Genomic DNA, 27,623 nt, shown 5'->3' on the forward strand with positions numbered 1-27,623 from the left:
CATACAGCACTACTGCCCTGATTAAACTACATTAACCTGAGCCCCCACCCCCACCCCAAAGGATACAGGAGAACTTAACTTCTGGTAATTACTCATCCAATCAAATCCACAAGTAAATATGACCACCACACAATCTAACCAATCTGTTGTGTCCAGGCTCAAGTCCTCCTAAGATCAAATCTGCTAATAACACAGTTAAAACAGCTGTGAAGGAGAACGATAATTCCTCAGAGATCGGTCATGCGGTCTCATAAAAGGCCAGGCAGACAGGGAGCAGCACCATGCTGCTGGGCAGGACTGTTGGGCGCGCGGCAGGGAGTTCTTAGGCCACCCACCTGGCCCGCTGTGTCTACAAGCTGCAGGTGATACTCTTGTCCATTGACGGTGATCAGCTTTGTGAAAGCTACAAGGAAAAGAGAATAAAATACCAGTTTAAACACATCAGCTCTGGATTACTTACACGTTTGAACAATGACAACTGATCAGACTGAGTCCCTAATAATCTTGGCAGAATGGCCATTAATGGAAATGAATAAGCTTTGACTGTACATGTAAATGAATAAGCTTTGACTGTACAGAGTGTCTCCTTTCTTCATCTGCCTGCTAGCAACTGCTAATGAAAAATCAAACTTGAGGAAACCTTGAATCCTTCCCAAAGAAATTGCAGGTAGGCAGTAATTCACACTCTATAAAACCAACATGACTGTTCTGTGGAGAACACTTATGAACAAGTGAACTGTGCCGTGTAAAGCCTCCTCAATACTACTGTACCAGCAGCACTATTCCACATGCCTGGGATGCTCCAAGTCCCTAACCCTCAGCTGACATCTCCGTGGAAGGGAAACCCATACAACTACCAGAGAATTTGGTATTATGTCTAGGAAGATGGCACCAGGCAGAAATTATATAAACAGAAAAGCAAAACCAACCAACCAACCAACCAAGTAAGTTAAGGGTGAGGAAAGAGGATACTAGAAATGAAAATGGCCAAAATCCATTTTATAAACACATGTAGTAAAACACTCCCCTACCCCCCCCCCAAAAAAAAACCCAGTTATGGCATCCAGTCAGTTTAAAATATGCTAACAATGTTAGTTCCAAACCAGCCTGGAAAGATAGATGACTCAGAGGTTAAGCACACTGTCTGTTCTTCCAAAAGTCCTGAGCTCAATTCCCAGCAACCACATGGTGGCTCACAACCACCTATGATGAGATCTGGTGCCCTCTTCTGGAGTGCAGGCACACATGTGGGCAGAATACTGTATAATACGCTAACAAGAGTAACAGATTTCTAAAACTTTGGCATTTACAAAGACAATGTGACTAAGGTATGTTAAGCATCCTTAATTTATATCCAAGACAGCTACCAGCAAGCCATGCTTGGTAACACCACGATACTCTTCATCAGAATGTCTTAATCACAGCCAGCCACATGGTGTTGACGCCCACCTCCCCCGCCCACCCCCACCTTCTCCGTCCCCAAACAGGGTCTCTCCTGTGTAGCCCTGCTGTCCTGAACTCACTTTGTAGACCAGGCTGAGGCTGGCCTCGAACTCACATTGATCCACCTGCCTCTGTCACCAGCCACCACAGCCCAGCTGACACACACTTTTAATCCCAGCACTTGGGAAGTAGAGGCAGGCACATCTCTGTGAGTTTGAAGCCAGCTTGGTCTACAAAGCAAGTTCCAGGACAGCCAAGGCTACAGAGAGAAACCCTGTCTCAAAAAACTAATCAACCAGCCAGCCAACCAACCAACCAACCACCACCACCAACAACAACAAAAATCCTAACCACAAATGACAGTGCCAACCAACCCTGAGACAGCACAGGTTATAAATGGCTCCTGTTCTTGCTTTTAAACCATAACCCTCAAGCTGAATACACATTAGGTTGTTAAGGGAACACTACAGAAAAGATAAGAAAACATCTGCACAAGAAGTACTTCTGCTGGTCTGTTCTCTAAACTAGAAAAAACACAGGTGTTGTTTGTTTGTTTGTTTTTTCCAGACAGGGTTTCTCATCCTTCTATTATCCTATAATTATTAAAAAAATGACAGAATCCTAAAACTTTTCTTTTATGTCACAGAATGTGCCACTCCTGATCATTTGCTATTAATGACCTATTCTGTAATAACAAAGGTAAGTATAAAATAATTATGGATTATTTTGACATTTTTTTTGCGGGGTGAAGACCAAATTTCAATATGTAGCTTTGGCTGGCCTGGAACCTTTCCTCTCTCTTTCAATTTCATGGTTATCACCAAACAACGCTTTCTTACAAAATAGTAGAGAATTGTAATAAGGCCTTCCACCTTGATAAGATTATCTTTATTGCTGAAGACCAAAATAGGAAAACCCCAGAGGCACAATCAAGATTGATACTGACACCCCTAAACTAGGTGAAGCTGGGAACAATGTGCCCACATTCCTAACTGCTCGGAAGGATCCCATGTGAAACCACCAGTCAGAAAGTAGAGATCAACTTGAAACCCAGGCAACAAACATTGGAGAGCCATCCCACAACACATTTACTCTTTCCCATTAACACCCCACAAAAACCACCCAAACTCCCATATTTCCAGATGCTGAAACTTTAAATGCATATACTCGTCCCACATTAAGGCTTTTTGGCCTGTAGGCTCTCAATCTTACAGAGAGCCAAAATGTATCAGTGTTTCTACTGCAAGCTCCGGAGGCAAAGGCCAACATCCTAGCCATTAACTCTGCTGCCATCTAACATGCCAATGATATGCTCTCACTTAAATCTGTACGCCTCTGGAGACAAACCCTCCATCAGGCCTGGTCTCACATGCTTGACACCCTGGCTCCAGAGTCTACCAGGGCCCCAAAATAGTGAAGAAGGACACCTGAGCTCTCAACAGAGAAGCTGCTCTGGACGCGCTGATCATCAGTACAGACTGCACTCTGAGCATCTCTAAGAGTCTCAAAGCCAGGCTAGAGAGATGGCTTAGAGGTTAAGAGCACTGTTTGCTCTTCCAGAGGTCTTGAGTTCAATTCCCAGCAACCACATGGTAGCTCACAATCATCTATATAATGTGATCTGATGCCCTCTTCTGTCCTGCAAGTGTATATGCAGGCAGAGCACGGTATATATAATAATAATAAATAAAAAATCTTTTTTAAAAAGTCTCAAAGCCAACCAAGAAAAGGCTGTGGCCACACGTGCCCTTTCCTGCTTATGATATGAACTACAACAGCCTCAGAGACAACCTCTTTCCAGTGCTGCAGCATCTGCTGCCATCCCAGAATAGCATGTTTCCCAGCAGCCTCTTTTAAGTCTTCAGGACTCAGAGAGCAGGGCGCTCCTCAAGGCACAAGGCTCTGGAGTGTTTTCATCCTATTCAACTTGACACCTAAACAAAGAGTTCCTGCTGGATGGAGGGGTGGGGATAAAAATAAGACTGCACTCAGCTCCTTTTTGCTGTATACCAAAGCTCCAGTGTGGGAGCAGATTCCTAATGACTGGGAATCACTTTCTTTATGTCAGAGGACATGGGCACTGAATAAAAAAGAATTTGGGGTACACTGAAGAAAATTTCTGACAGTATTCTTTAACTTACCTATTGGAGAAATATAAATTTAACAGATTACCCCCTGCAACCAAACCTTCAAGATTATACACATAGTATTTGTGTACAAAAACTGCTTTCTCAGTTCCTAGGTAGTTGAAAACAATACTCACTGTTTTCTATGGTTGGGTCATAGGAATCAACAAATTGGCCTTCAACAAACTGGATTGTCAATGAGGACTTTCCTATAAAAGAGAACAGTTTAGAATTATTGGCATATTTAGATAAAAAGAACTGTTTGCAAAAAGCCACTCAAGGACTAGAGGGACAGCTCAGGGATTAAGAGCCATGTGGACTGAAACTGAGCTTGATTCCCAGTACACATGCTAGGCAGCTCACAAACGCCTGTAAGTCTAGCTCCCCTCCCACACAGTAAAAAATTAAGATGTTGATAGTTAAAAACAAACAAAACCCATAGCAAAAAACCATCTAGTAGGTAAAGAGACTGAAGTTTTAGGATTTACCACCTGTCTAAGTAATTTCAAAGATGAAATAGATTTAATTAATTTGCTTTATATGAGAAGATTAATCAATTAAGCTATAACCATATGAACTTTTTTTTGACTTTCATAAGTACTACTGACAAACAAGCATATGGGAAAATGTTAAGAAAAATTCTTTAACAAAAGAGCAGAGGCTGGAGAGATGGTTCAGTGGTAAAGAGCACTGGTTGCTTTTCTGGAGAACCTGGGTTTGATTTCCGGCACCCATTTAGTGGCTAACAACTATCTGGAGGCCCAATCCTGGGGAGTGGACACCCTCTTTTGACTTCTATGGGTAGGTACCAGGCATACAGATAGCGCACACACATACTATATATATGCAAAACATTCATATACTTAAAAAATACAAATCTAAATAAAGAATTAAATGAACAGGCAAACAAAAATGGGGAAGAGGGGAGGCAGGTACAATTCCTGCAAATCCCTCCATTTCAGTAATTAACAAGTTGAGTTTTGTGTATGTGTCCATATACATGGCCTGTGGAAGCTACACACAGCCCCTCGGGTGCTGCCCACCTTTTCTCTTTTTATATAATAGAGCTCCAAGGCTCTACCAGACTTCCACTTCCCCATGCCTGGGATCAGAAGTGCTTGCCATCACAGCTGCCAAAGACAAAACAAACCAAAAAACCCCAAACTGTGGATGCTATAGATTGAACTGCAAGAGAAGTACTTTACAAACTGAGTTGTCTCCCCAGACCTTGAAATATATTTTATTAGTGCATATTAACTGAAAAAAAAAAAGGTACAAAAATTGTGCAAAATCTCATTCACAGTAACATGCATAGTTTACCTTCATTATATTCATAACCCCATCACTCTAGTCCCCGCCACCTCTTGGTGGTCCCCTCTTCCTCTTAAAGAGACCCACTTCTATTTTCTTTTTCTTTGAAATGTAGAAACCAGTTTTATTTAAGACCTGAAATACAATCCCTAAAATACCAACTTTTCAGAAAACTGTGGCTACACAATTATGCATTGCCTCTATCATGTTAAAACGTGCATTAGACTCAAATACAAAACCCAAGAAACAAACCACCATCCTTCAGCAATTTGAGCAAAGATAGAATGAATCCCACTTCTATTTTCATGCTTCTATTCCTTTCCTTCTTTCCTTCCCTCTTTCATTTAATTATTTTTTGGGGGGGGGGGAGGTTCAAGACAAGGTTTCTCTACGCAGCCCTGGCTGGCCCAGAACTCACAGAGAGCTGCCTACCTCTGTCTCCTGAGTGCTACGATTTAAAAAAAATTTTTTTATTAATTATATATACAGTGTTCTGTCTGCATACAGACCTGAAGGCCAGAAGAAGGCACCAGGTCTCATTATAGATGGTTGTGAGCCACCATGTGGTTGCTGGGAATTGTAACTCATGACCTTTGGAAGATCAGTCAGTGCTCTTAACCTCTGAGCCACCTCTCCAGCCCGAGTGCTAGGATTAAAGGTGTGTTCGTCCACCACCCAGCTTTGAGTCTATTTTTCAAATCTACATTCTGCAGAGAAGAGAAATTTAAAGGGTCTAATATTTTCCATTATTTTAATCAATCAATCAATTCTGAGATGCTGTCTCTCGGGCTTTGGCTGGCCTGGTGGAACTCGCTATATAGACCAGGCTGGTCTAGAAATCTGCCTCTGCCCTGTCTCCCTTTGGGTTGCTGCGTGTGCAGCACTACCCAGGACAGAAAGCAGTGTTTTGTTTTGCTTTTTAAAGACAGAGTTTTTCTGTGTAGTCCTGTACATTTTTTTTTTTTTTTTTTTTTTTTTTTTTTGGTTTTTTGAGACAGGGTCTCTCTATGTTAGCCTTGGCTGTCCTGGACTCACTCTGTAGTCCAGGCTGGCCTCGAACTCACAGCAATCCGCCTGCCTCTGCCTCCCGAGTGCTGGGATTAAAGGCGTGCGCCACCACGCCCAGCTGTAGTCCTGTAAATTTTTAAAGCAAGTTCTAAGCCAAGGTAATTTCATATGCTACCCCTAACACTTGCCACCACACTGCATCTTTATGTGTGCTTTTTTTCAGACATTGTCAGGGTTACTAGGTTATCAGCTTTTAAAGAGGGGGGAGGGGAGGGGGCTTCTTATTGAAAATACTCCTTAATATAGAATTCTGAACTGGGCGTGGTAGCACTGGGAGACAGAGGCAGGCAGATCGATGTGAGTCCTAGAGCAGCCTGGTCTACAAAGTGAGTCCAGATCAGTCAAGGCTACACAAAGAAACCCTGTTGGGGGGCGGGGGGAGGAGATTCTGTTCCAATGATTGGAAAGGCCTAAGGATGCCCAAACAACTAGTATTCTGAGTTTCACAGGGTCACCAGTACAGAGCTTGTATGTTAACACATCAAGAACTAGAACTCTAACTTCTTACTTCCCTATCTGTTTCCTTAATGTCTTCTGGAACATGTTAGAACAGGGTCCATAACTCCTGCCTCCATTATTTTTGTCAGGAAACAATAAACTGTGTCTTACTCATCTCACTGCCTCAGATATTATTACATGTCTTCTACAGGTTTGCCAGACTTAACTCCCACTTGGAAAGGCCTTTCAATTCCAATCCTATATATGACAGGCAGGGTGCAGATCATGCTCCCCACATCAAACTGAATGGCACAGCTCGCAGGTCTAGGAATGGTTTCACACCAAGGAGCCATAACGCTGAAATTAAGAGGCTGGAGAGATGGCTCAGAGTTTAAGAACACTGGCTGCTCTTCCAAAGGTCCCGAGCATAATTCCTAGAAACCACATGGGTGGCTCACAACCATCTATAAAGAGATCTGGTGCCTGGTGTGCATACAGGCAAAACACTGTCTGTCTGTCTATCTATCTATCTATCTATCTATCTATCTATCTATCTATCTATCTATCTCTAGATAAATAAATTCTTTTTTAAATTGAAATTAATTCATAAAAAGTAGCGCCCACACACTGGAAGACAGAAAACCTCCCAGTTGGCACTCATTTACTCCTCACCAGTGGCTTGGTCCTTACGACAAGCAGCATGGACTCCTAACTCCTCCATGGCCCAAAGAACCAGAGCGCCAGCTAAATCCACTTCTCTGAGCTCACTGACTACCCTGTGACCTTCTCAGGTCCAGTCACTGCTGTTCTGCCTCTGCCAGCCTCCTGCTGCTTTGACCTCTTTGTTCTAGCCACCGCCACCACTACCAGATTTCTGAGTGTATGACTCATTCTTGCCATTCTGTCATGAGCACAAATGTCAGTTCTTCATGGAAGCCATCCCAAAACCCATCCCACCTAAGGTAGCACCTGTTCCTAACAGTCCTCCTGTGGCTATCTGTCATCTCTTCTCACCACTCCAAGTTATCTGAAACAACCATTAGTCTCATTAGTCCACTGAGATCAGCTTGACATGCTGCACACTCATTTCTAAATGAAAAAGCGCGAGGCTCAGGCCTCATTTCTTCTATTCTGATAGGTTAACAGAACAATTTCACTAGCATTCATTGGCACTGATCACGGGTGTTGTTGTTAATTATTATTACTGTTATGGCAGTATATTCTAACCCCCAACACACGGGTCTGTCCATGACACAGCAGCAGTTCAGGAACGACACAGAAGTTGAGTGGATGGTGTACAAATGAGATCAGGCTAGACGTGCTATCAATAAAGAAGACTATATATGTCCAGGAACAAAGACAGCAAGGAAGGAAAAATCCCTCTTATGTTAGTAAAACTGAGAAGTTGGGAAAAAAACTTTTCAAAACTTATTTCCTTATCTTATGTATGAGTGTTTTGCCTGCATGCCTGTTTATGACTGCAGTGGTCAGAAGAGGATGTTGGGTTCTCTGGAACTGGAGTTACAGTTGGTTGGTGAGCTGCCATGTGGGTGCTGCCTCTGGAAGAGCAATTTGTGCTTTTAACCACTGAGCCATCGCTGCAAGCCTTCCCTCAAAGAGTATTCTTTTTTTGGTTTTGTGTGTGTGTGTGGTTTTTTTTTTTTTTTTTTTTTTTTTTTTTTTTTTTTTGAGACAGGGTTTCTCTGTATTAGCCTTGACTGTCCTGGACTCAGTTTGTAGACCACGCTGGTCTTGAACTCACAGCAATCCGCCTGCCTCTACCTCCCAAGTGCTGAGATTAAAGGCGTGCGCCACCACGCCCAGCCAAAAGAGTATTATATATATATATAATCTAAATCTAATACAACTACTTGGAGCCAGGGAAAGTTAATTATAAAGAACGAAGAGAAAAAAAGTTCTTTGTAAAAAAAGCTTAAAATTACATTTATTTATTTGCACACATGTATGCGAGTGCCACAGTCCTTGTAGGGAGATCAGAGGACAACTTGGGGCAGCCAGTTGTCTCCTTCCACTATGTGGGTCCCAGGAATGGGACTCAGGTTAGCAGGCTTGGTAGGAAAATGCCTGCCTCTACCTGGTGAGCCATTACTTCTGCTCAAGATATTTCTTTCTTTCTTATTCCATCCCCCACCCCCAGGGATTCTCGACGTACCCCTGGCTGTCTTCAAACTCACAGAGATCTGCCTGCCTTTGCCTCCAAAATGCCAGGATTAAAGAAGGGGCTGTGCTACCACCACCGGGCTCAAGACATTTTAAAGAAGCTTTTGAAGGGTACTTTTTGTTTGGTTTTCAAGACAGGGTTTCTCTGTGTAACCTTGGCTGTCCTGGAACTCTCTTTATAGACTAGGCTGGCCTTGAACTCACAAAGATCTGCCCGTCTGGCCGGGAGGTGGTGGCACACGCCTTTAATCCCAGCACTCGGGAGGCAGAGGCAGGCGGACCTCTGTGAGTTCGAGGCCAGCCTGGTCTACAAAGTGAGTCCAGGACAGCCAAGGCTACACAGAGAAACCCTGTCTCAAAAAACAAAAACAAACAAAAGGATTTGCCTGTCTGCCTCCTGAGTGCTAGGATTAAAGACATGTGCCACCATGCCTGGCTGAAGGATACTTTAAATACTCTTTGGAGGAGGCAGTCTGCATGCTTTCTAACAAATGGAAAGAAGGCTAGGCATATATTTTTCTTTCCAAAGTTAAATGGTCAACAATTACAAATTAAAAGGGAGGATTACAAAGTTTTGTTGTTGCTATTTTAGATGTAGTGTAGATTAAAGTAGTGTTAGAAATCCAGTTGTGATCATGCACACCTGTAATCAGCATTATAGACGTTGGGGGGGGGGTAGAGAAGAGGAAAAAAAACCCCACAATATTTATGTAAAAGGAACTTTTATTTCCCTGTTTCAATTGTCTCAGAGGCTTACTGCCTGTGTCTGCTAACCCAAGCCTAGTCCTGGAAGCTTCCAGCCTACGTACAATCTAACCTAAGGCCTAGAATGTTTTCAGCCTCTGAGACTTAGTGCTTAATAAACTCACCCTTACTTGTTCTTCCTGAGCTCATAGCTGGCTCATTGAACTCAGCTGCTCTGGCTCAAACTCCTCTCCCAGCTGACTTATTCAGTCTGGCTTCTCTCTCTAGGCCTGGAACTGCTCTGCTTGGCCTCAAACTAACTCCAGCAATCTTTCTAATCTCCTGGCTCCCTCTCATTCTCTGGCTCACTCTGTCTTCACCTGTGTCTAGATTGTTCTCTCATTCACCCTCTCTCTGTAAAACTGCCTCCCCTCCCTCATTCTCTGTTACTCCTTTACATAGCTTCCCTTTCCTCTCCTCAGTAGGGTGTATACTATACTGTTAAATCTTTGATTCCACTTTCTTTTTCTGCCACTCAATTAGACATCACTTTCAAACATGGGTGCTTCCTTTTACAAACTAACTTTACCTTCATCATTTGTGATTAAAGGCATGTCCCCTCATACCTTGACCTAAGATTTTCTTTTCTTTTTTGGTTTAAGACAGGGCTTCTCTGTGTAGCCTTGGCTGTCCTGGACTCACTTTGTAGACCAGGCTGCCCCTGAACTCACAGAGATCCGCCTGCTTCTGCCTTCCGAGTGCTGGGATTACAGGTGTATGCCACCACCGCTCGGTAACCTAAACTTTTCTTAACCTGAAACTTGCTCTATACCAGACTGGCCTTGAACTCATATCTGCTTGCCTTTGTCTCCTGGATTCCAGGTGGATCACACAGACTTAGAAGATCCTTTGATGTGATCTCATCAGAGCAGCCATGTTCTGAATTAAAACTCCTCCACATATTTATATAATTATTTAAAGTTAAATACCTTACATTTACATATATGCATACAGTATTTCAATCATATTCATCTCCTCCCACCATCTAACTCCTCCTTCACCTCTCAATTTAAAAACAAAGCCCCACGTAGTCCACTTAGTGGACTCACTAAGTCCACTAAGTCATATATGCATGGGTATGAGGCCATTCATAAGAGCATGGCCAACCTACCAGGGACCATACTCATAAAAACCAAAACAAGCCATCAGCATCCTATCTGTCTAGGGACAATTTTGTGCCAGTCTTCTCTGACCTCTGGTTCTTAAATCTTTCTGTCCCTTCGTTCAGATGTTCCTTGACCCTTGTGGGGACAGAATGTAATACAGATATCCCGTTTATGGCTGAATGTTCTAAAGACACTTATTCTCTGCATATTGACCAGTTGTCAAAAGACACTCCATTTAAAAAATACACTTCTTAGCTGGGTGCAGTGGTGTACGCCTGTAACCCCAGCAGAGGCAGGCTGATCTCTTTGAGTTCGAGGCCAGCCTGGTCTACAAAGTGAGTCCAGGATAGCCAAGGCTACAGAGAGAAACCCTGTCTGGAAAAAACCAAAAACCAAAACCAAACCAAACCAAAAACACACCCCTAGTTGCACATTCTGAAGTCCTCATGTGTACTCTAATGAGAAAAGTTAACCCGATACAGTAACAAGTCATTCTGGTAAATGCAGATAACGTAGTCTAGCCAAAATACCAGCAAAGAACAAACAGTCAATTACTGTCCTCCTTCATAGTTAGCTGAGTAAAAGAATTTAAACCTTACTCTTTAGGGTATTAATTGAATTTCTCCTTCGGGCTGGCCCCTGGAGAAAAGGTATTATTCATTAAGAGAAATGGGGCTCTGAGCAGTTGGGTCTCCCTTGGGTCTCTCCTCTCTGGACTTTCCTCCTAAGAGGGAGATCACTAATTACTGAAACCAAGACAGGAAGGAAGGTTACACTTAGCTGTTCTGCTGTCTTATTAGAAAGCAGAACAGCCAGGCAGTGCTGGCACACGCATTTAATCCCAGCACTCGGGAGGCAGTAGTAGGGGGAAATCGCTGTGAGTTCAAGGCCCAAAAAAGCAAAAAAAGCAGAACACTAGAAGACAACAGTCAGTGAAATCTTTACCCCTTAACACAGAACAGGCATCCTTGTAAATAAAACACAACTGCTGTGTTCAAGTGCTCTCGGCCCTGCTTCTGTACCTTAGCGTCAGAGACGCCTCTGAAACAGCAGTTCAGCTCTTGTGGAAAACTCAAGTTGTGTGCGCTCTTCCTCTGCTATGCATTTGCTTCATCTTTCACTCCCAGTTTCAGCAGCTATAGTCACAAGTGCTTCTGTAGCCAAGGTCGGCTAGCATGCTAACCAAGTTTTGTTCCACTTCTTCTACTAGCCGTTTCTCTCTATAGTTCCAAGCTTGGGAACATTTCGTCCTTCAATAAACCTTTAAGATCTCTGTAAAGGAAGTGGACAGGCACCACCTGCTAGTAACTGGCTCGAGTCACTCAAAACCCAAGGGGGCACACTCCCTGAGTGTTTGAGGTAGGAGTGGCACACAGAACAGAACAAGTCAGAGACCACAGGAACCACGTTCCCTACTAGGGATATAAGGTAGGGAGAGATAAAGGCTGATGAGAAAATAAAGATGGCGATAATCTGGAGGTAGCAAGGAATACCTAAACATTATGAACCTCAATTTACATTCCTAGACAAATGAAGACTCCATTAATGACACAAAACATCGTGGTGGTCACTGATGGTTTTTAAGTCATTCAGAAGACACAGCTCTGGCTATGCCCGTGAGGGTCCTTTAGAGGGTTAGCTGAGGATGTACCATTCACCCTGCACGTGTGCAGCACCATCTCATGGGATTAGGCCCTGAGTGAGGAGAACAGGGCCAAGCCCCACTGAGCACTGACACTCATCTCTCTGCCTCCTGACTACAGATCATGTGACCAGCTGTCTCACATCCTCTTCCAGGACAGACTGTGCTTTCAATTGTGAGGCAAAATAAACCCTTCTTTCTTCAAGTTGCTTTTTGTCAGGTATTTGGTCACAGAAACAAGGATAACAACTAATACCATTAGCCATCAAAATTATTAGAATAGATTAAATAAACCTATAACTCTGCCAAAACTAAAAAGCAAGCAAACCCCAAAAACAACCCCCACAAACTTTGAGTTTCCAACACAATTATCAAAACCATTGCATTTTTGTTGTTGTTTTTAAAACTTATGAGAAAACAGCTAGCTATGGTGTTACACTCCTTTAATCTCAGCACTCAGGAGTGCTGAGAAGCGAATTTCTGAGTTTGAGGCCAGTCTGGTCTACAGAGTTGAGTTTCAGGACAGTCAATAATATATAGAAACCCTGTCTCGAAACATTGTGTAATCTCAATACTGGAGAGGCAAAGGCAGGCCGATGGCTGGGGTTTGCTGGGTAGCTGGCCCACCCAGTCTATTTGGCAAGTTTTAGGTGAGTGAGAGACCCTTTCTTAAACAGATGACAAGGTGTGTGAGGCTGGCCTCTCTGAGGCTCACAGACATTTTTGTTTGTTTGTTTTTCGAGACAGGGTTTCTCTGTGTAGCCTTGACTGTCCTAGACTCTCTTTGTAGACCAGGCTGGCCTCAAACTCATAGCGATCCTCTCTACCTCCCAAGTGCTGGGATTAAAGGTGTGAGCCACCACCGCCCGGCTTGACAAGCATCTTTTGAAATAAATTATTTAATCCCAGCAGTCGGGAGACAGAGGCAGGCGGATCGCTGTGAGTTTGGCCAGCCTGGTTTGCAAAGTGAGTCCAGGACAGCTAAGGCTGTCTGGAAAAACCAAAAAATAAAAAATAAAAAAAAAGTCTTTGCCTAGCACCTAATAGTAAAAGCATATCAATGTGAGTTTCTAGTAAAAATGGAATAATTTTGGCAAATTTCCACAGAGCAAAACAAACAAAGACAACCCTTTGTGCCAATCATCCTCATTTCCAGGACTCCAGACACTGTATCACAGCACCACCATTAGTGGAGGCTAAAAGGGAGGCGGATAGAACACTGATGAGGAATAAGATGTAAAACATTCTGATTTCAGAACTTTTTCCCCCTTTTTATGACGTGCCCCCCCCCACCACACACACACAGGGTTTCTTTGTCCTTGGCTAGCCTGGACTTTGTAGACCAGGCTGGTCTCTAAATCATGAGCCTTTGCCTCCCTGAGTGCTGGTATTAAAGGCGTGTGCCACCATGTCTGGCTTTCAGAAACATTTTAACTAGTAGAAATACAACAGTGGGGTGAAAGCTTAGGATTTGAATTCAAGATTATGGTATAAAAGTTAAATTCTGTCAGGCATGGTGGAACACGCCTGTAAGCCCAGCACGCGGGAGGCAGGTCTCATTGAGTTCAAAGCCAGACTTGTCTACAGAGGGAGGCCAGGACAGCCAGTACGACAAGAGAAACACTCTGTTAAAAAAAACAAAGAATACAAAACAAAACAAAAAGTGAAAGAGAGGGAGAGGGAGGGGGTGGGAGGGAGGGAGGGAGAGGGGGGAGAGGGAGGGAAAGAAATTAAGTTAAGTTCTTTGGGCTTCAAAATATGGCCTCATATATAAAGCATAGCACCCACCACATAGTCAATACATGGTTATTAAATTCTATTACAGTATTCCCTGAGTCAGCTAATCTTTTCCCCAAATTATGATCAATACAACTTGAGAAGGGGGGAAAGTTTGTATTCCAGGAACCTCCAGCTATCAAGACAAGAGTAGTATTGGTATAAGACAAGCATTAGAGTCAACAAGTGAAGAGTCTAGGAAAAGATCCATACACAGGTACGACCAACTGACTTTTGGCAGATATGCAAAAGATGTCAAGGGAGAAAGTACAGTATTTTCAAAACATGGTGCTCAAACAACTGGGCATTCATAAGGACACACGCACAGAGATAAAAAGTCAGAGAGACACAGAGAAACCCTAGCTATACCTAGTTGTTATTCTATCTTTAAAAAAGCATATGATCAAAAACAGATCATAAACTTAAATGTAAGATGAAAACTATGAAACATACACATACAAGAAAATGTTTGTGACATAAGTTGAGGGAAACATTTTTTTTTCTTTTTTTGGTTTTTCGAGACAGGGTTTCTCTGTGTAGCCTTGGCCATCCTGGACTCACTTGGTAGACCAGGCTGGCCTCGAACTCACAGCAATCCACCTGCCTCTGCCTCCCGAGTGCTGGGATTAAAGGCGTGCGCCACCACGCCCGGCGGAAAATTTTCTTATAAAAGCACAACCCACAAGAATTTTTTTTAAAGGAAATAAATTTGATTTTTTTTTTGTTTTGTTTTTCAAGACAGGGTTTCTCTGTGTATCCTTGGCTGTCCTGAACTCACTTTGTAGACCAGGCTGGCCTCGGGAAATAAATTTGAATTTATCAAAATTAAGAACTGTGAGGCAGCTTTCAGAAGGTCGTAAGGAAATCATAAGTATTAACTATCTACCTAAAAATGCATATAGTACATGTGAGTCAGTGTATAAATAAACATATAGATCTTAAGTTTCCCACCTGAGCTAACAATGCTGCCCCAAAGATTCATAGAGCAGCTAACAAAAACCCCAATACCAGGTACTCTGGGAGCCCTTTTTAAAGTTGACAGAGTTGCCCCCTGGAGGTGGAAGATCAGTCCTTATTGCTGAAGACAGCATGTACTTCAGACAGAGTCCACAGGCCCCAAGCTGGATCTAACCTCAAGGCCTCCTCCCTGAAGACTATCTATCATTCATGGTACCAAAAGGCGCCTTGAAAGCCTCCGAGAAGGAAATAACCAGCCTAGCTATGATTATGCTCGTGCATCATGCCAACTGAGGGGACCTGTGTGTGGATTTTCTCCTAGATAACTGAGGGGACCTGTGTGTGGATCTTCTCCTAGATAACTGAGGGGACCTGTGTGTGGGTTTTCTCCTAGATAACTGAGGGGACCTGTGTGTGGGTTTTCTCCTAGATAACTGAGGGGACCTGTGTGTGGATTTTCTCCTAGATAACTGAGGGGACCTGTGTGTGGATTTTCTCCTAGATAACTGAGGGGACCTGTGTGTGGGTTTTCTCCTAGATAACTGAGGGGACCTGTGTGTGGGTTTTCTCCTAGATAACTGAGGGGACCTGTGTGTGGATTTTCTCCTAGATCTTTGCTTGTTGAATCTAATGCTGTCTTATACCAATAAGACTCTTGTCCTGATAGCTTTTTTTTAAAGGTTTTTTGAGACAGGGACTCGGTGTCATAGATTTGAAGAGCAGGCTGGCCTTGAAGGTGTGATTTATATTTTAAAACCCAGCCAAATAGGGGTTTCCAAGACAGGGCTCAGGAGGCAGAGGAGCCTTCATGAAGCCAGTTTACCCACATTCCATCACTAGGACCTGCATGATGGAAGGAAAAAAACTGAAATCCTTAGGTTATCCCCTGGCCTCTACATGCACACCATGGCGACTGCAGATACGTATGTATGTATACACGTGCACACACTTTTAAAACATTCCTGCTAAATATCAGCTAGATATATTTATATAAAAGACATAAACTTAGAAAAGTATTAACAGCAAAAGCCAATATTTACATCCTGAGTACAAAAGATTTATTATGCCATCATGTAGATGATACTCAATTAACTTGGAAAAAATAAAAATGTTTAAAAATGTATGTTTTCAAATTCATCAGGAGTCTTTCTACAGCCAAGTACAACAAAGAGAAATGGTAGGCTGGGTTCATTACAGAGCGATATCACAGTTAAGAAACAGGGCTGTCAGGACACTTGGGAACTCACTGCATCAAGAACCCATCCCGAGAAAATGCAACGGCTAGCACATTCCTGTTCTGAACTAATACCAAGTTAGATTTTCAGTTTCCAGCCAGGTACAGTGGTACCAGCATGTCTTTAATCCCAGCACTCAGGAGGGAGGGGCAGGTGGATCTCTGGTGTTTGAGGCTAGATTGGTCTATGTAGTGAGTTCCAGGACAACCAGGGCTATGTCAAGAGACATAAAATAAAAAAGAAAAGAAAATCCCCATGCCCTACAGTGTTGGGGTAATCTTTTTGCGCACTGTGTAAAGGCAAGTCTGTACTAGCAGATAGCTACAGTGAGGAAAGCAGAGTGCTGTCGGATCTTCTTCGCATTGTTATTCATATGGCTCATCACCTGCTTTATAGTAGTCTGTAAACATACACCTTCCTCACTAGTCAATTAGTTAAATAAACAGCTGCCTGCAAATAGCTGAAGCAAAGGGGTGGGGGGGGGGGGTTGGAACTTCCAGGCAGAGAAAGAATTGAGAGGTAGGAAGATGGCCAGTGTGACACGGAGAGGGACAGGTGCCAGGACTGAATGAGAGAAGGGTAACAGGCTACAGGTGGGTTGGTTAATTAAGTTACATGAGCTAGCTGTGAGGTAGCCCAAGCTAAGGCCTAAACTGTAATAAAAATTAATAAGTTTCTGTGTTTTTATGTAAATGGGAGTGGATCCAAAAAAGTCCAGCAATACTACAGTGAACTTCAGAATCCCAAGAAAAATCTGCAATTTTGAAATGTAATAACAAAATTCAAAGCTCTTTGTACTTTGTGTTATCAATGAAGCAATTCATGCGGCATAAAAGTACCAAGCAGAAGCAAGTTGTGGTAGCGCACGCCTTTAATCCCAGCACTCTAGGGAGGCAGATTGCTGTGAGTTTGAGGCCAGCCTGGTCTACAAAGCGAGTCTAGGACAGCCAGGGCTATACAAAGAAATCCTGTCTCGGGAAAACTGAAAGTAACAAGCAGTTTACCTCAGTTAGATGGACTAAGAAATTCTGAGAGCACTTTATTAAGTGTTGGAGTTCATATGACACTTTGTAACAAATCAAAGATTTCACAATGTTTCCCACCATAAAAACCATGACCAGGGGCTGGAGAGATGGCTCCTCAGTGGTTAAGAGCACTGCCTGCTTTTCCAAAGGACCAGGGTTCAATTCCCAGCAACCACATGGCAGCTCACAACTGTCTGCAACTCCAAGATCTTACACCCTCACACCAACACACACAAATTAAAATTCAGTATTTTTTAAAAAACCATGACCAAATTCAGTTTCCACTTAGTGAACAATCCACTTATGGACGATATTGGACAGTATTAGCTCATTATTTTGTACCTCAATTAAGAAAAACACTGCACATTAATAACTTCCTGTACTACAACAGGTAGAAGCAGCTGGCTCTCATTTGTGATACAGCTGCTGTTTTTATTTAAGTAGCTTCCCCAGCTTTCATCGAGGCCTGTAGTTATAAAAAGCATGTTTTAGTATACTGGCAGCATGCTGCCACCGGCAATTTTATTTAATCTTTGGAAACGTCACTACTACCAAGTACAAAGACAACAACGCATGCAATGTGCACCACAAGAGGTCAAGGGCGCTGCATACAGTTCCTTTGGCAACTCGCTGCTTACCCTCTGCGTGAATGACTTTCTAAAGTTCCTTTGAGGCCCTGCATCTTGTGCCGCCTTCCCAACTTCACTTCTTACGCTCACCTCATTATGCTTCACCACCCCCAGCTTCCTTCCGTTCTCAATCATGCCAAGATCTTTCCTGCCTCACTCAATCCCCTCTGCCTCTTACAGCACTAGAGGGTCTCTCCTAGGCGGCTCTTAGACATGCCCTTGCCAATGGTACACACAATGCACCTACTTTTGATTCAACTTTATAAAACAGTGAGTAGCAAGATCCCATGCTGTGCATTTCTGGAACCTTCTTCAAGACTCATAAGATGGAAACATCACCAAGTCAGCCACTGCATTATGCTCACATTTGTACAAAAGATGCAAATGTAGTGCTAATGCCTGTGTGGGCCCCTCAGCAGGAGCCAAGACAGCAGACACAAAACAAGTGGTGAGGCATTTTATCCTCTAGCACCACATCCTCACAGAGGAAAAAGAAGCCATTTTCACTTGCCAACGTTCTTAAGGACACATTAAGAGTGATTAAGTATACTGGGTCTTGACCCTTGCACATTTTTTTTAGCATTCTCCAAGAGGGCCAACAAGATGGCTCAACAGGGAAAGGTGTCTGGAGACCCACGACAAAGTGGAAGGAAATAGACTCCTGATAAAAGTTGTTTGACCCTGACTAGGAGCCATGGCAGGTGTATTGCCACACACAGTAATTAAAAAACAAACAACCCTCCCCCCAAACAAAAAACATTCTGTACGATGAAATGCAATGTCTGAATAAGCACTTCTGCTACACACAGAAATATGATTGTCTCCAAGACAAGCACAGGGTAACTTAGAGACATCTGTACCAGCTACTTTAATCACATCTTTTTTACTTAGAAGAATAACAACAATTATTAGTTCAAATCCAGCAGATTAAAAAAGACATTAAAGAAACAAGATCTCAGCGGGCGCAACAGTTTCCGTGTAATTTCGGCAATTGGAGGCACGCTCAGGGAGGTTTACTGAAAGTTGTAGGCAGCCTGAGGTAAGACCCTGTTTCCCCTGTCCTCTCATCGTTCTAGATGGGAAAGGAGCTCACCAATGTTGGAGGACCCTGCTGTTTGAGGGTGCAGTTCTCCCAATCCACACAGCCTTTCTGAGGTCGGTGCTGGATGGAGGACTCCCTCTCCCCAGCAGGGCCTCCTACTCTACCTGACCTTATCTGGAGAGTGTCTTTAGGCACAGATGGCCCTAACCACCTCTGATATATGGCCTTTGACACAGCTACCTGCTAGCTCTCCCCTCCTTGTGCCTATAGGATTATTAGGTACTGTGTTCCCTTTAATTTGATAGAGTGTGCTGCCAAACGCAAATCATGCATCCTTGGAATTCCTAGTTCCAACCAATTAAGTACACCTATCCTGGGAGCCCCCCCACCCTCTCCCCAAGGACTTGTTCACCCTAAATGAAGTTGAGCCATCTCTCTAAAGTGGCTCCAGAGGCTATTCCATCATGCTCTCGGCCTTTCTTTTCTGCTCCTCCTGCCCCATGGGCTAGTGGCCAACAGGCCCCGCCCCTCAAGAGGAGAACCACACACCAAGTAAAAACTAGCTGCACAAATGTCAAATTACAACTATCAAGGAAGAACGTAGGATTTGACACCTCCCCCCATTCCCTTTTAGTGGTACTGGCAATTAACAGGGCCTAGAACATGCAAGGCAGATGCTCTACTGATGAGCTATGTTCCTGGCCTGTTTTTTTCTGGAGTTACAGATGAGGCAGGTGGAGGGGTCGTGCAGCCTTGAATTTGTGGTCTTCCTCCCTTAGACTCCCACGTAGTGGGATCATGAGCCCGCACTGTCAGCCCTAGGCTGGAAAGTGTTAAAAAAAAGTTTGTGGATTAAAAAGTATTTTTAATGTATATGGGAGTTTTGCCTACACGTGGATGCTGAGACCTGAGTTTGCCTGGTTCGCTTTACATTACACCTCACTGTTCTGAAGTGCTTATACCTGACCGATGCTGTATTGTGGCACTTAGGTCACCGGTGCACTGTCACACAGATTATTCATGTGTTGGTACACCTAATTTGTAGAGACTTGCTGTTAAAAGCTTTTCTAGGAGCTGAACACTGACCTGGGTTCCAGGTCCCAGCATCCACCTGCAGCTCACAGGCTGTAACTCCAGTTCAAGGGGATTCAGTGCCCCTTATGGCCTCCTCAGGCAGCACACACATACAATACACAAGCATTCATGCAAACACAACATCCATATACATTAAAAATACTTTTAATCTACAAAAAAAAATTTTAAACACCTTTCTCCCACCTTTCCAAGGTGGGACTGTAGAGTGCATACAGTACCAACCTAAGACTAAGCAGTGACAAGGGCCAGGGAGACGGCTTGGGGCACAAAGATGCTTTCTGACAAACTTATCCCCGGGACCCACATGCTTGAAAAAGAGAACCACCTTCCAAATGGATCCTATGTACATTACCTGCCTGTCTCAAATAAATGTAATTACAAAAAACACTATTGGTTACTACTTAACAGAAGTTTAGTGAGCACCAAAAATACACTATTAAAAACTGTTTTCAGCTGATGGTGGCACACACCTTTAATCCCAGCACTCAGGAGGCAGAGGCAAGTAGACCTCTGAATTTGGGGCTAGCCTGGTCTACGAAGCGAGTTCCAGGACAGTCAGGGCTACACACAGAAACCCTGTCTTGAAATATCAAAATCAACCAACCACCACCACCAACAACAACAACAACCCCACCCCCCCAACCTGTTTTTAACTATTCATCTACTAAGGCTAATTTTCGCCTCATACTAGAATGAAATTAGGAGCAGATGAAAACTCACTGCTTTAAAAAAATTATTAAAAGATTCTTTCATGGCAGCTAGAGAGCTGGTTCAGTGGTGGCGAGCATCTGCTGGTCTTACAGAGGACCCATGCTCATTTCCAAGTACCCACACAGTAGCTCATAATCACCTGCAAATCCAGTTCCAAAGGAATGCCCTCTTGTCTTAGACATGTGCATACACCCATGCAAAAACACTCACACACAAAATAAATCAATCTAAATAAAACAATTCTTTAAATCCAAAAAACATTATCAAAGTCTAGTTGCTTGCCAGGCATGGTGGTTCATGCCTTTAATCCCAGCACTCATGAGACAGAGGCAGGCGGATCTCTGTGAGTTCAAGGCCAGCTTGGTCTACAAAGTGAGTCCAGGACAGCCAGGGCTCCACTGTCTTGAAAACCGAGAAAGGTGTGCAGCACCACCACTGCCCGGCTTAAGCCACAATTTCTTAAAACGACACACTCTGAAGGCACCCACTGAACTTCTTTTGAGTGTGGTATACTCGTGTGTACAGGTGTGCATGGGCATGTGCAGAGGCCAAAGAGAGGACAAGTGTTCTATCATTCTCCACCTTACTCCCTTGAGACAGGGTCTTGCACTGAAACTGAAGTCTAGACAGGCAGGTGGCCAGCAAGCCCCAGGTATCCGGTCTCTGTCTCTACCAGCACACTGCCTCGCGGTTCTGGGCCTCAGAGTTGCACAGAAAGCACCCTACTCACTGAGTTATCTTCTCAGCCTTCACATTTCTTAAACAGATCATGTCAGGACAGGATCATTTAATGCAACAGAATCCAATACAGTTGTGTTCAATTGAGAACAATCAAACATGTCATGCTACCTTACTCTGAAGAATCCAACAGCACTGGTCGTCACACTCTGACTAGGCAACTCATCTACTCTTGCTGAATTGCCAGTCACCAAACCACGGCCGTTCCATCTGATAAACTTCCGAAATCCTGTGAGCCCATTCCTCCTAGCACCATTAAAAGGATTACACACAGCTGGGTGTGGTGGTGCACACCTTTAATCCCAGCAAGAGGCCGTTGTGAGTTCAAGGCCAGCCTGGTCTACAAAGTGAGTCTAGGACAGCCAAGGCTACACAAAGAAACCTTGTCTCAAAAGAAAAAAAGAAAAGGATTACAGTCGACAATTAAGCTTTTGGAAGATGGTCTAATAACAAACTAGATTACCAACGCTATGACAGATATTCCAGAGAGTGGCTCCTCACTTAGCACTCACTGGAGTACTAAGGCCTCCACAGCTATAGAACAGCAATGTACCCAAGGAAGCCGCTACATATGGCCACACCAAAATAAACAAAGGACCTCCCTAAAAGCTAGACTGAATTACCTGTGACACTGAGGTGACATGTCCTTAAAAGGTTCCCTGCTGCAAATACCCAGAAAATACTGAAGGAGGGAAGCTGTCCAGTTTTTAAACCCTTTTGGTAGGTTTATCAATGTTTCAAAGCAAAACAAATAAAACAATCATTTTCGGGTTTTGCTGAAGGCAAACTTATCAAGAAGCGGAGCCAAGCAGTCTAGTCAAAACGTCAAACAGCATTTAATCAAGAGCCTACTCTGTGCTATATCACCAATCAACACAACTGCCTAGACACACACACACACACACACACACAAACACTCTCTCTCTGTGTCTCTCTCTCACTCACTGAAATTTCTATCTATACTTTGGCACCAAACACAGAGATCTCTCTAAGTTCTGAGAAGTCTGAATAGTGGGCAATTCCCGGAAGAGTGGCTAGTTCGTGCAATCAAGCTGGCAAAAGGCCAACCCCACTCCTCTACAAAGAATCCAGAAACTATAAAATATTCCTGTTCACATGAAAGCAAACTAAAGTCAAATGTAACACTGGGAGTAACACAGCCTCTCCAAAGTATCTTTTACTTTACTCATTACACTTGAGAGAGAGAGAGAGAGAGAGAGAGAGAGAGAGAGGGAGAAAACTATGGAGAAAACGAAAACTGTAGGATGTGGAAATATGACATGGGCTGGGGGCACAGTAATTAGGTCTACACTCCTGTGTTTCTCTGCAGCCTAGCACTGCACTAACAAACAGCATCCTTGAATGAACGTATGTGAAGAAAAGGCTAGGCACATCTATCCCAGCTCTGGTGGGGCTTTCACAGGAAACCCAGTCTAGGCTATACCCAGTCTAGGGTCCAGGACCACCTCAGTTTACATAAGACCTTGCCTTAAAAAATCAGTATGGCTTTCTATTCGACAGAAGTTCTTTAGCAAAGTAGACAAAAGACTAGACATTTAATTTCAGGAGAATAAAACCCACATCTTTAAAATATTCTTTTGTCTTGAAAATAGGTAACCCGGCTACTTGAGACTTGCGCCTTGCTCATTCAGGAATACTATAGCACTCTGTGTATTTATCTGATTAGAGGGTGCTCAGTTAAGAGCCAGGTTATGTCAATGTCCCATTATCCAAATTTGGAGGGAATTCAGAAAACAGACAACAGCATGGTGATCCAGACAAGCAACAATGGTTAGGTCAGGAGTTCCATATTGGTGTTTAGTAAATGGTCTCTTAAGAGACCCTGAAAGCTCAGTTTTGTACATGTTAACTCCAGGGTTGCAATTGTTAAGGAAATCACCTCTTTTTCAAAATGAATCCCTCAGTTAGTGCTGCACCATGCAGGAGTTAGTAACGTTTCTACTCTAGGCACCTCTACCTCACACTCACTAACTTCCCTAAGATTTCCCTAAGGTTTTCTACAGCTCTAGAAAGGAGACATGGTGAACATATGAGTAAGCAGGCCCAGACTGTTGGTCAGCGAGCACAGACCATGGCACCAGCAGTGAAAAGCAGGGGTGAGAAAGCAGAATGGAAGGTCTAACGGGGAGTCCATGCAGCGGGGAAGGCTTTCCTAAGACAGTTACAGCACGTCAGCCTTCCCACCTGCCGCTTCCTTCATCACTCCTCAGTGGTCCCTCTGTCAAGTGCACATTTTCCGGGGACAATTACATCTTTCAAACAGCACTTAAAGATGAACGTGATAGTCCCAGCTCTCATCAAAGACAATAAAGCCTCGCCCTGCAGCATGGCTAAGTTCAAACGTCCTATTTCACAGGATGGACTGAATACTAGCCGTCTCCACACCTAGTCCACTCCACTCCCCGCCCCACCCAGGCCCACCTCTACTCGGCAAATAAGGTGACAGCTAGGAGAAGCTTCAAATGTATGTCAATCGCTTGGTGATGGTGTTGGGAAAACAAAAGGACTTTTGAGTTACTTTAACAGCCTGGTTCCGAGTGGCCTGGCCTTATTTCTCCTCAAAGGGAAAAAAATAGGACACTGGGGGTTCGGAGATGTCTTTCTCGCCTTTCGGATGCTGGCCGCCAGCAGCTACCTAGCGGGTCTCTGAGGGGCTCAGTCTAGGTTTCTTCGAGACGAAAACTTGCCCTCTGTGGCCAAAGCTCTTGTTAAGTTTTCTCGTTTTCTTTAAAAGGTTTAACTTCTCTACAGATGAAAAGGTCACAAAGGAGAGGTTTCCTTTGTTGAAATGCCCGGGGCTTGTTGGATTGGGGGGAGCGGGTGGGGGAAAGACGGTGTTCAGAGAAGGCGGGACAGATGCGGGGACCCGACTAGGTGGCTCCGGGCCGCAGGATTCCCGTACTGTGACCGAGGGCACAGGTCCCGGGCGCCACGGCCCGCGGCCCCCGCCACCTGTCCGCCGCGCCCGAGGACAGGAGAAGGCGCCGCCGCCTCCACTCAAAATGGAGGTTATGAAACGCGCGCCACCAGCCCGCCACATGGCCGCGCCGCCACAAACTTCGCAGGCCCGGCCGCGTCCTGGGGCTGAGACCCGGGCACCGCGGGCGCCGCCACTCACCCACAGACCGGTAGCCCAGGATGGCGATCTTCCGGGACTTGGACTGCGGCATCTCGACGGCCTTCTCAGCCCCGGCCCAACCACATCAACCGCGCCGGCGGCGGCTCCTCCGGCTCAGGCTATCGGCGGCGGGTGCGCCGGGGGAACGCGGCATACAGAGCGCGGCGGCGGGCGCGGCTGCCTCTCGCTCGCTCGCTCAACCGCCCGGAACCGACCGCGCGGGCCCTCCCCCCACAACACACCCACGTGACCGCGCGCGGCCGCGTCAGCACCGCCTCCCGCCGCCGCCTCCCGGCCCGGAACGCGCGGGGGTACGTCGGGGGAACGTTTTACTTTAAAGGGAAAAAGCGGAGACGCCCCAAAGCCCCCGGAAAAGTCACGACCGAAACTCGCTGCGTCATGACCCTCCCACCTACTTCCGCCGCTTTTTAATTACGACAGTCCTGCCCGCGCGCTGACTGGACGGCCGCGCGATGACGCAATGGAAACTCCGTCTCCTATTGAGGAGTCGGAGGGGGTGGAGCCGAGGAGAGAGGCAGCTCAGCGGAGAGCTAAAAATATATTCTGTCTGCGTTTGCTCCGCTGGGCGCCTGCGTGGTCTAAAAGTGTGGTCCTGCCGAGGGTTGGGTGGATGGCCGGGGGGCGGGGGGGGGGAGAGGCGGAGGGAGGGAGGGGGTGGGAGAGAAGGACGACAACCTCCCAGTGATTGGCTGATATGGAGCGTGGGGGCGGAACCAGCGGCAAGAAGTGCCGTGATTGGTGAAGTGCCGAGCCGTTGGCCGACTTGCGCCTGCCGGCCCTTAAAAGGCGCGAGGCGCGTGGCCCCAGCCGGCTGGCTGTAGGTTGGCTGTCACCTCTTTTGGTTCTTGTTTATACTTTAAATTACCGTCCTGCTATGTTAGCGTTAGCCTGTGCTTAATGTGGGTGGTGACTAAGCTTTATTCGTGGCTGAGGGGCTATGGGAAGAATGGAACCTGTACAGATTCCGAATGTCAGAAATTCCATTAAAAGCCGCGCGAGCTGGCCAGTCCTGGTGCGGACTCAAGGCGACACGCCGGGCGGGCAGCGCGTGTGGGAGCCCCGCTGCCAGATCAACGCGTCTTTTCACACTGAACACTCGAGAGGTTATTTCTGGAGAAACGTGAAAGTCAGCCATTGTCAAGATCCCCGAGAAAAAGCGGGAGGCTTCGCTATCTTGTGTGGGCGAGCCACGCCTGAAAAGGGAAGGCTGGCATATTTTCGACAAAAGGCGTACTGGCAGGGAGCTCTTGTTTCCGGAGAGCTAGAGTTGAGACGTCCTCATTGAAGAGGAGGAAGGAAAGCCAGTCTCTAGGCCTCGTTCATGGACGCCCAAGTTAAAAGCTAGGCGTGGAAATGAAGATTCCAACAGAGAACATTATGCCTGTCTTTCATCTTTTCTTCTTGATAGCCTTGTTTTCAGGGTGTCATCGTACAGGCTGGCCTGGAATCTTTTAGTTTTTTGACACAGGGTTTCTCTGTGTAGCCCTGGCTGTTCTGGAATCACTCTGTAGGCCAGGCTGGCCTCGAACTCACAGCGATCTTCCTGCCTCTGCCTCCCGAGTGCTGGGATTCAAGGCTATCCTGCTACTGTGATCTTCTGATTCTTCTTTCTTTACCCATGTGCTTCCAAATTACCAACTTCCAGTTACCAGCTTCCAAACCATGTTTATTCAGAGCTAAGGACTGGACCCAGGATGTCCATTTGGCAAGTACTCAGACGACTGAGCTACAATTGCCTTCCTCCTAGCACCATTTTAAGTATTTTAAAATAGACTCGGGCATATGTATATTTATCAGATGCCCCAATCCACCAGTATTCTTGAACCCATAGCATTAAATTCATTGATGAATGTAACTTAGCTTAATTAAAAAAAAAAAAAAAAAAAAAAAAAAAAAAAAAAAAAAAAAAAAAAAAAAAGGCTCCAGCAAGGTGGTTCAGCAGGCAAAAGCTCTAGCTGTGCAAGTCTTACAACCTGAGGAACCGTGGATCCCAAGGTGGAAAAAAACCTACTCTCAAGGGTTGTTCTTTGACCTCTACATCTATTCTATTTTACGCATACATCTGCCTGGGGCGGGATGGGGTGGAAACGACTAGCAACTACCACCACCACCACCACCACCACCACCATTACTAATAAATAGAACAGGATACAAACAACATGCCATATGTAGTGGGGGTCTATGTATTTTGTATATACTTATATATGCTTTTGTATTGTGTTCTGAGATCTGCTCAAAAATATCTTCCTTTGAGAGCCTTCAAAAAGTTTAAAAAATACTACTTTAGCCTAGGAATATTAGTAATCAGGTAAAAAAATAGTTATAAAATTCAAGAATTTCCTAGTTACTGTCTTAAAGCTCTTTAAGGTCAGATTTGAGAATTTAGAAGATTTTGCTATTCCAGAGTCCATTGACTTCACTTTCAAAGATGGCCCAGGGAGCTAGAGTGATGGCTCAGTGGGTAAGAGCACTTACTGCTCTTGCAGAGGACAGAGTTTGCTTCCCAGCACCCATATGATGGCTAATAACCAGCTGTGACCCCAGTTCCAGGGGATCTGACAACCACTGCGGGCAAGATACATGGCTCAGATTACCTAAGATAATAGATATCTTTTTTTTTTTTCAGGCTGGGTGTGGTGGCTCACACCTTTAATCAGGGTTTCTCTCTGTAGTCCTGGCTGTCCTGTACTCACTTTTTAGACCAGGCTGTCCTGGAACTCACAGAGGTCTGCTTGCTTCTGCCTCCTGAGTGCTGTGATTAAGGCATGCGCCACCACCACCTGACCCTCTGTGTTCTTTTATGTTGTTTCTCTTTTCCATTTAAATCTGTAGAGAGAGAACACAGTTCAGTTGATGACCATTGTCCCTTGAGGAGTTCATGCTAAACATGTGACTTGTGCAGCTAAGTGTTTTTCAGCCTCCACTACTGGGGCTGATGGCCGCTGTTTAAGTCAACCAGTCTTATATTGTATTTCTTATTGGTATCTGCAAGATATCAGATTTCTAGTTGTGATAGAGTTTTATTATATTTTATTTATTTGTGTGTGTGTGCGCGCGCGCGCACGTGCACACACTCGTGCACCTAACATGCTATGTTTGGAAGCCAGAGAATGGCTTTTGAGAGTCTCTTTTTCTCCTTCCACGGTCTGGGTCTTGAGAATCAAACTCAAGTCAACAGGCTTGGTAGCAAGTACTG

General features: G+C 44.7%; 1 protein-coding gene across 1 annotated transcript in view; it reads right to left on the reverse strand.

Moving 5' to 3' along the window:
* Positions 1-24,785, reverse strand: part of Rheb (Ras homolog, mTORC1 binding) — a 34,583-nt gene extending 9,798 nt beyond the window's left edge. Inside the window, exons 1-3 of the mRNA XM_051152182.1 lie at positions 24,407-24,785; positions 3,707-3,778; positions 336-403 (exon numbers count right to left, since the gene is read on the reverse strand). Coding sequence (XP_051008139.1) covers positions 336-403; positions 3,707-3,778; positions 24,407-24,458 — 192 coding nt within the window. The 5' untranslated portion in view covers positions 24,459-24,785. The remainder of the gene's footprint in view (positions 1-335; positions 404-3,706; positions 3,779-24,406) is intronic.
* Between the last annotated feature and the right edge of the window lie 2,838 nt (positions 24,786-27,623).

This window comes from Acomys russatus, chromosome 10 (assembly GCF_903995435.1).
Source record: "Acomys russatus chromosome 10, mAcoRus1.1, whole genome shotgun sequence".
NCBI classification, from domain to species: domain Eukaryota; kingdom Metazoa; phylum Chordata; class Mammalia; order Rodentia; family Muridae; genus Acomys; species Acomys russatus.